The 12020-nt window shown below is 29.1% G+C and overlaps 2 protein-coding genes across 2 annotated transcripts; both read left to right on the forward strand.

The window, feature by feature from the left end:
• Positions 1 to 1341: 1341 nt before the first annotated feature.
• BX663DRAFT_516322 (camp-dependent protein kinase 6) lies at positions 1342 to 3259 on the forward strand. Its single transcript, XM_051528578.1, has 5 exons — positions 1342 to 1678; positions 1765 to 1851; positions 1950 to 2383; positions 2446 to 2738; positions 2825 to 3259. Exons 1-5 carry the CDS (start codon positions 1483 to 1485, stop codon positions 3180 to 3182), a joined length of 1368 nt encoding a protein of 455 aa, XP_051380720.1. The 5' UTR covers positions 1342 to 1482; the 3' UTR covers positions 3183 to 3259.
• A 4343-nt stretch (positions 3260 to 7602) lies between these two features.
• BX663DRAFT_516328 (glycosyltransferase family 57 protein) lies at positions 7603 to 10290 on the forward strand. Its single transcript, XM_051528579.1, has 13 exons — positions 7603 to 7683; positions 7776 to 7857; positions 7953 to 8031; positions 8098 to 8291; positions 8374 to 8458; positions 8551 to 8619; positions 8682 to 8811; positions 8876 to 9079; positions 9131 to 9270; positions 9400 to 9536; positions 9626 to 9723; positions 9859 to 9934; positions 10057 to 10290. The coding sequence occupies exons 2-13, from the start codon at positions 7802 to 7804 to the stop codon at positions 10253 to 10255; spliced, it is 1467 nt and encodes a 488-aa protein (XP_051380721.1). The 5' UTR covers positions 7603 to 7683; positions 7776 to 7801; the 3' UTR covers positions 10256 to 10290.
• Positions 10291 to 12020: the final 1730 nt, after the last annotated feature.

Genomic DNA, 12020 nt, shown 5'->3' on the forward strand with positions numbered 1-12020 from the left:
AAGTTGACCGGATATCCGCCAAATAATAAACATAGAACAAAATGATATATCTTTACTAAACGATGGTTATCAAGACATTGCCTAGTTTCTTTTGATATTTATTATTCTAAAGAGAATCTTCGACTGCTGATTATCTTTTTTTTTTTTGGCCCTGATAATATAAAGTCAATGTAAAATAGGTTTGTCTGGGTTGAATTGAAAAAAAAAGGTACAAAGAGATGAATATGTTAGAGTGTTAGCCAGATCATTATTGTATTCAGTATAGAATACATTCCATACACACACACATAGTCAGTTATAATTATGTAATAATGATCTATTTTTCTTTATATATTTGTATATACTAGGTAATCGTAATAAGAGAGGCATAGAATGGAAAAGAAAATAATGTCGAGGAAATGTGAGTCAGCATATGATATAACTAAACACTCTATGTTTTATTAACTAACAATGACCAATGATGTATGTAATGCTTTGGATATTATGAATTCCCATTCATACTTTAGTAGTAAATAATATTTGCTAATGCAAGTCTTTTTTTTTTTTTTCTTTTTGTCTTCTTGGAAACGTGGAACATATTTATATTGAGTAGTTGTAGACTATGAGTTTGGCTTAATGATTTCCTTGTAGAATCATTCAGATATCTATTTTAGGGTTGCAACAGCGATTTTTTCAATGACTTGACATGTTAATTGCGTTATATCAATCAATACACATTTCACACGCTTCTTCTGCTTATTCAAAAGTAATGTTATTAACTCTTGAATAAACTTCTTAATGCTACCTTCCTAAAAAAGAAAATGGATTCTTCTCTAAATAAGCAATAGTATGTGTTGTATTGACATGTTTCTTGTAGTAATCATTTTTCATTAGAGTCCTAAACCATTCGACACTAATTATTATTTGGATATGCAGCACACAAAAAGAAAATGATATAAGCTGCTGACATTGAAAGTTATGATGTTGTTTGTTGGAAAATTCTGTGGCAAATTTGACAAAGTACAAAATAGTTTTTTTTTATTAGTCCGCTATCTCGATAAAAGGAATATGATTGGTTAACTGTCATATTCCATGATATGACAATGACATGTAGAAAATACATTTCCATGAAGAAGATATATATTATATCTAACAAAAGCATAAATCTGTAAATGTACTTTTTTATATCCTGCATATAAACCTTTTGCTTCAAGATAATGTCAAATCTGCAAGACTTGTTGTATATGACGATATAAAAGTGCATGTCACTTTTTTTTTTTTATTTATTTTTTATTTATTTATTTTATTTTTTTCGTTGTTGTTGATTGTTGTTCTTCTACTACTATTTTTTTTTTTTTTAATGAAACATTTATAAATAAAAGACAGACAGTATCAAGTAAAACACTCCTTTTTTCTTTATTTCTTTCTATATAAATATTTAGATATATATACATATACATACATATACACATATATTCTTTAATTTGAAGTATCTTTACTACAATGCCAACTATGATTAGTAAATTTATTGACAAGGCAAAACCTAGGTTTTCCTTTCATAATCATAGAGCAAATAGTCATTCGAGTAATAATGACAGCCATAGCAGTAGCAAATTTCATCTAAGTAATCCTTTACCCAATACACATCTATTTGGATATAAAGACGATACAAAGGATAATTATATTGAGCCACCTCCAAGTAATTAAAATAATAATATAAGAGGATAACTATTAAAAAAAAAAAAGAAAAGAAATTCATCATTTTATATATATATATAATACTAGTTGCTCCAACTGAGACTAAACCGATAAAAGAGAATATAGCTGCACAAACATCAAATATATCTACACCACCAACTACTCCAAAAAAAGGTAAAAATAAAATGTATATATACATATATAAATATATATATGTACGTATGTATGTATGTATGTACGTATGTATGCATGTATCTTACATCATATATTAGAATCTATATCTTCTTCTGAGCAACATACAAATGGTGATGACGATACAATACTAACTGACAAACAACATCCATCTTCGTCATCTAGTTCCGTTGAACAAGTACTAGATGATTCCGATGTCACACGTCCTCATTGTCAAATGAAATTGACCAATTTCAATTTACATCGAACTCTTGGTACAGGTTCATTTGGACGAGTTCATCTTGTTCAGTCCAAAATAAATAAACATTATTATGCATTAAAAGTACTCAAGAAAGCAGAAATTGTAAAACTAAAACAAGTGGAACATACTAATAACGAACATTCAATTCTTATCAGTGTCCAACATCCTTTTATCGTTAATCTTTGGGGTAGTTTTCAAGACTGTGCCAACTTGTATATGGTCATGGATTATATACCCGGTGGTGAATTATTTTCATATTTGAGAAAATCAAAGGTAACCATGTTTCTTATTTATTTGCATTCAATTCCTTATTGACGGGATTACACTTGTATTAGAAATTCTCCAATGATGTAGCGCGATTTTATGCAGGAGAAGTTTTATTAGCTATTGCTTATTTACATAGTAAAAATGTGATTTATCGTGATTTAAAACCAGAGAATTTACTTTTAGATGCGCATGGACATATCAAGATAACAGACTTTGGATTTGCAAAAATAGTACCTGATATTACATGGACATTATGTGGTACACCAGATTATCTTGCACCAGAAATTATTCAAACAAAAGGATATGGCAAAGCAGCAGATTATTGGGCATTGGGTGTCCTTATATTTGAAATGCTTGCAGGGTCTGTATATCCCTACCACCATAATATATATATATATGTGTGTATATATATAGTATGTCTAATCTTTTACATATATACATCTTTAGTTATCCTCCATTTTACGATGATAATCAATTTAAACTATATGAAAAAATCTTAACCACACAACCAAAATACCCTTCGTCCATGGATTCAGCGGCCAAGGACTTGCTAAAGCATTTACTTACACCAGATCTAAGTCAACGTTATGGTAATCTAAAACGAGGTTATCATGATATTTGTGAGCATAAATGGTTTTCTTCACTTGATTTTGAAAAACTGATTCAAAGAAAGATTAAGCCACCGCATATTCCTCATCTAAAAGGTGAAGGAGATACTAGTAACTTTGATAAATATCCTGAAGATATACATCCTTATGGTATTCCTCAAGAAGATCCTTATCGAGATCAATTTCCTGATTTTTAAAGGGGGAAAAAAAACCCCCCTCCCAATAACAATGCATTTAAAGAGTAATGTTAAAAATAAAGAAGGTTATAAATTTGTACATAATATTAGATTTGTGGGTAGTATGATTACATTACAATGGTGATGGGGAACCCTTTTTTTATATTATATATACAGGAAAACTTTTTTTCTGTAGAGTTTTATCTCTGAGTCGGTTGCAAAAAAAAAAAAAAAAAAAAAAAAAAAAAAAAAATAGGCAAATTCACTTTTATTAAATCATTACAAACTTCCAATAAATAAGACTAATAAAAAGCATTATTAAAAGACACTTTTTTCAAGAGATTTCCTTCCTTATCGCTTTAATAGCTGCTTTATATTCCCTTCGTCACTTGTAAAGACTTTCCTTTTTTTTTTCCTTTCACTTTTTGCGTACCAATATTGATTTTTATTACTGAAAAACAAGAAAATCTTTTGATTGCTTTATCTTCTTTTATTATTAGAAAATTAGTTGTTATAAAATATATTTAATTCTACAATGTTTATAATTATTGATTTTTTTTTTGATAAAGATCGAGAAGGCCGTAGATATAAAGAAAGAGGAGAAGAGCAGGAGAACCCTATTTCTTGTCTTTTGTGTTTGCATATCCAAGTATCAATAAAGTGTATGTTTATACTGCTGATAAAGTAGATCAAAATGCAGTAACGAGAAGAGGGAATAAGAAATAGACTCAAATACCATTCAACAAACTAGTCTTGCAAAGTATGATTGAATTTCGAACTGCTTGAATACTAACAAAAAAAAAAAAAGGATAATATCTTGTGCTATAAAGAAATGAGAAATATATACAAGTACAGTAATGAGAATGCTAAGTTATGCTTAAAACACTGATATGTTTGCTGTTGGATATGACGCAGTTATAAAGTATAGTAGCAATAAAATCAGTAGTTTCATAAAAAGGAGTAACTAGTACACGTACCCCATATTGCTATATACATATATACATATATATATATAAAAGATATGAGAGAGGCTTAACATTTTAAAGATAGTTATTGAATATGGCCTATTATTGGGTTTGGTATATCAAAATGAAAGTTATCTAATATATTATTGTGTTAATTTAGCAACTCCCTTCTTGAAGGATTCATCTGCATTTTATTTATTTATTTAAAATCTTTGTTTGAAAAAAAGATAGCTCTTGAGAGAATTTATCTAATATTGACAAACATATTCGGAGATTTCAATTGCAGATATTATTCTCTGGCTCCTTTTATCATAACGGGAATAGATGAGTGTAGTTTATGATTTAAACAAATCATTCAAACCACGTGTAAATGCATCCAATTCCTTATAAATGATATTGAGATTCATTCCAATTAGTTATACAAGTCAATTAGAGAGAAGGGACGATTGTTAGCTCAATCATATATAATTGAATCATGCTATATCTAAATATCATTCATTGATAGTTGATATGTGTAATTATTATTAAAGCTAAATATGGGATATATCCCGAAATTGTATTATAATTCATACCTGTAGTTACTTTTGTGAGAATACAATTGAATGTCTTTTAAATAATTAGCTACTGGAAGATATATATGTATATTTATATAACAAAAAAGTAAATGCAATAATAATTAATTGGTTTTATCTCTTTTTTTTTTAAAAAAAAAATAGTCTGGATCTGTTTCATTTATGGATATTTTATTATTAAAGATATACCAGTCAATTCCAATGCAAAGTATAGTCATATATATGTATATATACTTATATAAAAATCATACGCGTATATTACGACATTATATTTGCTTCTTCTTCCTTTTATTACCATTAGTATTTTATTGATATTTTAAACATCAATTAACGTGTCTGTACTCTAGTTTCAAATTATTGATATACATCTATATGTGTAAGTTGCGCTTTTAAAATATCGTAATTTTTTCAACTGTCATTCACAATGATGAAATAATTCGAGAGCCACTGACAAGAGTAGGAATATCAAACTCTTCCCCATCCCCCTCTTTTTTTTTTCTTCAAATATAAACATATAAACTGGATCTAATTTATTTTTTCTTGACTAGAAAAAAAGAACAATCAATCTTCTATTCTAAAGCTAGAAAGATGGATGGATATAACAAGACTGCATAAACAAATCCATTTATGTAAAGCTGATTGTAAATTACGGGATTATTCTTGTAGTCACCCCACACAATATTTTCATATCAAGTTTTTTTTCTTTTATAGTAAAATAAATGAAGCCGTATTGTTAGTAAGCTTATTTAAAGTTTTTATTCATCATCATCTTCTTCTTCTTCCGTTTGCAAATAAAGTTTAATAAAACTATCTCCACAGGGAAGAGGGGGGTAGAGGGAGGAATTTTTTTTATTTAACTTTGTTGAGTAAAAAAAGTTCTATAGCCACTAATACGCATATATATTTTACTCTGCTATTGATAATGTATTTGATTATTATCAATACTATATCAAAATAGAAGCTTATCATGATTCATACCTGTCTTATTTTTATTTAGAGTTATACAGAGTTTAACTATATGCTTTTTTTTTAAAAAAAAAAAGAAAAAGAAGGTCTATATATCTATAAAATAAAGGTTGATCGCATTTTATAGTCGCTCTTCTTTATCTTCAATAATTTCTTGCTGTTTTACCCTTTACACCTAATGTTTGTAAGTCATGAAATCAGCGTACTCATATTATTACTTCCTCTGACAATACTATTCAGTGAGAAATATGAATTACTAATATCACGTCATTATGTATGTTTAGTATTAGGTTCCTAGTAAATTTATCTCTTTAAGGTTATCAACAGTACTATTAAACTCAAGTATGAGCGTAATACATCCAACGAGAGAATAGTTTTATTTCATAAATCAATTACTGCTTTGCTATATTCGTTCTGAGTTATTTGAAAAGTACAGGCAACTATTAGTTGGTAAAAGCAATGCATTTTAGTGATCAGCAGATAAAAAAGTGAATTCTAAAATGAATTTATTACAAGCAATTGTTTTACTTTTGAATAAACTAATGTTAGACTATGAAGTTGTCATACTAAAAGGCAACCCAAGTCATTACATTGAAGGTGTTTTTTTTTAAGGGGAAGGAGGGTTTGTATAAGTTACTCTACCTCGAGATTTTTACCTTTTTTTTGGAATGATTTAAAGTTAATTACTAATAAATAAATGTTCATAATTCATTTCGTTAGCATATGCTCTTTAGCAATTAAATAGGATTAATTATAATAAGAGTTAAGATATTATTATTATTATCTTTTTTTTTTTTATGTAATATATAGGATTTCTTGTAAATGTGAAACTTTCTTCTGTGATTGTTATACAAATAAAAATTACAATATTCTGTAATTTTAGAATATTTTTATTTTCAGTATTATATATACTCTGAACGCTGACACTGATTTGATGAAGAACTATTGAAAGGCATATCATAATTCTCATCTTAATATATGACACTCTTGGAGAACTTTTTTTTTTTTTTTTTTTGTTAATTCAGAAAGTTTATTGCCTTTATTTTGGAAACAGAGGATCGCCGGGGCTGAATAATTTGACAGTTGAATAATACATATTAAAAAAAAAACAAAAAAAAAAAAAAGCTCAATAGATTTTACAACAACAAGTATAAGATATAGTGTAGAACATAAAATTATCTACAGCTGAGTCTATTCATTTCGAGGCTTATTCTCTTCTATTTAAGAATTTAAAAGATACTAATTCAAAAAGCTTGCTGTTGAATCATGCCAATCAGTTGCTGTTCTGGAAGATAGATTGGATATATTTTTATACTGAAAAAGTTTGGAAAAGACATCAAGAAGATAATAAAATACAAACAATATTATTGTTTTTTTATGTTCAGCAAAATTCCCGATAGAAGGACTAACAGCAATTCATAATAATGTCTAACTTTATTACCACTTAAAAAATCGTCTAATTTTAACTCTAAATTATTGCTTTAAAACATCCTCCTTCATCCCGAAGGAGAAGGTTTTAGTTCTTGTGACTCTCTCTCCCCCCCCAACCAGGGCAAACGTAGCATATTTAAGACACTTCGGTTGTTTAAAATAAAATTAAAGTTTGTTTAAACGCATATTATTGGTTGTATTATGTAATACTCACCCAAAACATAAATATTTGTATATTTATATACATTAAACACCTGTAAAAATGCAAATTTTCATAGAAAAGGAAAAAAAAAAGAGAGTTTATTATATAATAGACTTTATTATTATAAAGTTAAAAACTTTAAATATAACATAGTTTTTTTTTTTTTTTTGAAAAGAAGTTGTTATTTTTGTTGACAGGATTTATCTTTTAAAATTATAAATTACGATAGACGGTGACGTGTCACACATATTTTGGCGGGAAGAAATGAATACCTATTTTGTAAAATAATAATAATAATAATAATAATTTTTTCACGCGTCGTCTAAGTCTAAAGAGTTCAACTAGTTGAGCATATTCAATACATAAAAAAAAAAAAAAAAGAGAAAGAGAGCGAAAGGAAGAGAAACAACGTATGTTATTACAACAGTCTATTATATGTTCTAAATTTATTATTATATTTATTTTAATCATTGTACAGCATATTTCTTTATTATTAAAATCATAATGCGAAATTTACTCATCATCAGTACATTAATCAAATCACTTTTGATACCATCATAGTATGTTTATATTTTATTTTATTTTCATACTTGTTCATAATGATGAACTTTTTATTTTATTTTATTTTATTTTATTTTTGTTTTCTTATCATTAGTCGATCCACAGATTTTGAGGTACATAGAAATTGGTTAGCCATCACACATAGCTTACCTATCCAGAAGTGGTATATTGAAGTAAGCAATTAGTAATAATAATAATAAAGGGACTACTTTATATTGTTTATTCTAAAGTCTTATTAGAACACTTCAGAGTGGACATTAGATTATCCCCCTTTTTTTGCATGGTTTGAGAAATTCTTGAGTATGTTTGCTGCTTTAGTGGATCCTGAAATGCTTAAAGTGGATAATCTTAATTATGAGAGTATTGAGACGGTTATTTTTCAACGCTTGACTGTTATTGTGAGTGAATTGGTATTCTATTGGGCTTTATTAAGGTATATATCCAAATACATATTATAAATATATGTATATTATGTAGTATAAGCCCCTATATATTAAAAATAAATAATATAATAGATATGTGAAATACTTTGGAAACAAATATGTTAACTGTGTCTTAGCTGGTGCCTTATTCCTTCATCCTGGCCTTATTATTGTAGATCATATCCTTTTTCTTCTTTAAATCAAATCAAAAAAAAAAAAAATAGGCCTATTTTAGATACATATTTATATTAATCCTTAACGAATTTCTTACATATTCATTTCCAATATAACGGTCTACTTTATGGTATCTTGGTTTTATCTATAGTTGAAGCTAAAAGAGTAAGTCATATATTTTTTAAAAAAAACAACAACAAAAGAATTGGAGTTTAACTTCCTTGTAGAACAATTTACTTTGTTCTGGTGTATTGTTTGCTATTTTACTTAATTTTAAACATATCTACTTGTATATGTCACCTGCTTATTTTATATATTTGCTTAAATCCTATTGCTTTATTCAACAAAATGGGGCAAGTAAGTTTAAAATAGAAATGAATTGTACTTGCACTTGTACTAATCTTTTTTTTTTTTATTAAAGTCAAATTTTCTATGAAAAGACTAACAATATTAGGTAGTTCTGTTCTGGCAGTTTTTGCCATTTCATTTGGCCCTTTCATTTACTTGGGGCAATTACCCGACCTGTTTCAACGCCTCTTCCCATTTACCCGAGGTCTTTGCCATGCATATTGGGCACCTAATTTTTGGGCGCTTTATGCAGGTCTTGATAGAGTTTTAATTGTGTGTAAGTAATGATGTTGTACAAAATGGTAATATTCTTACATTGATATCCTAGTTGCAAAGAGATTTGGATGGAGCTTAAAGGAAGAAGCAATCTCTTCAATGACAAGAGGATATGTCGGGGATACTCAATTTGCTGTTTTACCTACAATTGAAGCTATTCATACATTAATTATCACCGTCGTTATTCAACTGGTATGTATTTTTTTTTTCTAGAAAAAAAAATAAGATGGCCTTAAAAAAAAAAATTGATTAGCTAAGCTTTTTCCCTCTCTCTTCACTATTTTTAATTTTAAAAAAAAATAATATTTGATTTATTTACAGATCGTATTACAAAAACTATGGAGAAAGCCTACATTTAATAACTTTTTATCTTCACTTATCTTGTGCACATTTTCTTCTTATTTATTTGGATGGCATGTGCATGAAAAAGCCATTATGCTTGTTTTGATCCCTTTTGGGTAAGTTCCAAAATTACATATAAAACAAAAACACCGTTTACCGGCTTTACTCATTTCCGACAAAAAAAAAAACGCCATTATTATTATAGATTGATGGCAGCAAATAGTAAAGTTAATTTGCGTATTTTAATTATTTTAAGTGCCGCTGGAATTGTATCTTTATATCCTTTACTATTTCATCCTGCTGGTAAGTAAGAAAGCAAACACAATATATTGATCTCATTTATTTCCTTCCTTCCTTCCTTCCTTTCTACCCCCCGCTGACCTATTTTCGTCTTCTTTTTCCCTAATTTTTTTTTACATATGTTATGATACATACTAGAAACACCAATTAAGATTATATTGACATTATTATGGTTTTGCGTCGTTATACCTAGTCTTGCAAATAATATAAAAACGTGAGTAATCTACTAAAACGATCCACTTTCTTTTATTTTTTCTAACTATTATTTATTTCATTTTATTTCATTTTATTTCATTTCATTTCATTTTATTTCACTTTATTTTATTTTTTTTACAGACCCCTCAAGGAACTCTTGACCATAGAAAAAAATTATTTGGCGGGAATGTTTCTTCTCCAAGCTTATACCGAGTTTGGACATGTATTGATTTTTGGAGACAAACTTCAGTTCTTACCATTAATGGTCACAAGTCTTTATTGTGCTATAGGAATCATATATGGCTGGGCATATTTTATGTTGAATTATTTAACTAATTAAATAATAGAATTATTAATAAAAGAAGAATACATACATACATACATTTATATATATATATTTTTTTAACAAAAAGGAAATACTAAATTAATATTGTTTTATATGTTAATATGAAAAAGATCATTGGGACATAATGTTTCAGAGAAGTGGGGGGGGGAGAGAGAGAGAGAAAGAAAGTTTAAAAAAAAAGGGAAATAGAATGCAACATTCTTCACCCACAATTATTTTCTAAAATAGGCGAATCCAAACGGAAATTGTAAGACACCTGGGAAAAAGTGGAATGAATCAAAGGACATAAGCCTTCTAATTTGTATATAAAAAGGATCAACCTTTCTTTGATTCTATGATGTTTGTACTTTAGTTTTTTTTTTTATTTTATTTTTATTTTTTATTTTTTATTTTTTATTTTAATTAATCAAGTACAATGGATTCAAAAGAAGTCAAGTTGCCGATGTACATGGTGTACTGTGTAGTCATGGCTTGTCTTGAATCTTTAAGTAACGGTTATGTTATTGGTTCTGCAAACGTTCCTGGTGCTGTTACTCATGGTTGTAAAAATGGTATGGCTCATGTTGCTAGTAAAGCGTTACCTGATTGTTTACCTATGGATACTGCACTTTGGTAAATACATAAAAATAGATATAGATTTGTATTAATATTAACCCGCTGTCTTTTTTTTTTTTTTCTTAGGGGTTTCGCTGTGTCTTCCTATTGTGTAGGTGGTTTAGTTGCTTCTTTAGTGGGTGGTTCAATTCAAGAAAGATTAGGTCGTCGTTTGACAATTGTTGTAAACAATGCAGGTTTTATTATTGGTTCACTTTTATGTGCTGTTTCTGTGCATCAAGCTATGTTTATTATTGGTCGTCTTCTTTGTGGTGTTTCTTGTGGTCTTGGTTCACTTGTCGTTCCTACCTATATTGGTGAAGTTTCTACTATTAAAGGTCGTGGTACGATGGGTTCATGTAATCAATTCTTGGTCGTTATTGGTATTCTTTTATCATCTGTCATCGGTCTTCCATTAGCCAAGGTTCCACTTTGGCGTATCAATTATGCCATCCCTGCCTTCCCTGCCATCTTCCAAGCCGTCTTTATGGGAACTTGTGTTGAATCCCCTCGTTGGTTGGTCTCAAGAAACCGTATTGAAGAAGCTCGTGCTAATCTTCAAAGACTTCGTGGTAACGCTAATATTGAACAAGAATTCTTTGAAATGGTCGAAGGTCAATTGGGTACTGCTACTGCTACTGTCTTGCTCCGTGGTGGTGATGAAGGTATCAAGGTAGATGACGATAAGGATATGTCCATGCCTAATGAAGGTGCTCTTGAAAAGGGTAACGGTGGTGCTGGTAATGCCCTTCGTCCTCCTATGTCCATGTGGGAAGTCGTAAAGGACCCTCTCCTTCGTCGTATTGGTTTCATCGTCTTTGTTCATCACGTTATCCAACAACTCTCCGGTATGAACGCTGTCATGTACTACTCTACTGATATCTTCTTGCTCGCCTTTAACGGTTCTGAAAGTATGGCTCAACTTATGGCTATCATCACCACTATTGTTAACTTTGTTGCTACCATCTTGGCTATTGGTGTCATTGATCGATATGGTCGTCGTGTGTTGTTGTTGATTGCTGAAGCTGGTACCTGTATCTTCTCTGTTTTGTTGGTTATCGGTTACAAGACAAATACACCCGGTCTTTTGATTGCCTCTGTCTTCTTGTATGTCGCTTCCTTCGCTGTCGGTATTGGTCCCATCCCTTGGTTGATTACATCTGAA

The sequence above is a fragment of the Cokeromyces recurvatus genome (genome assembly GCF_025118155.1).
Source record: "Cokeromyces recurvatus strain NRRL 2243 chromosome Unknown BX663scaffold_21, whole genome shotgun sequence".
Classification (NCBI taxonomy): Eukaryota; Fungi; Mucoromycota; class Mucoromycetes; order Mucorales; family Mucoraceae; genus Cokeromyces; species Cokeromyces recurvatus.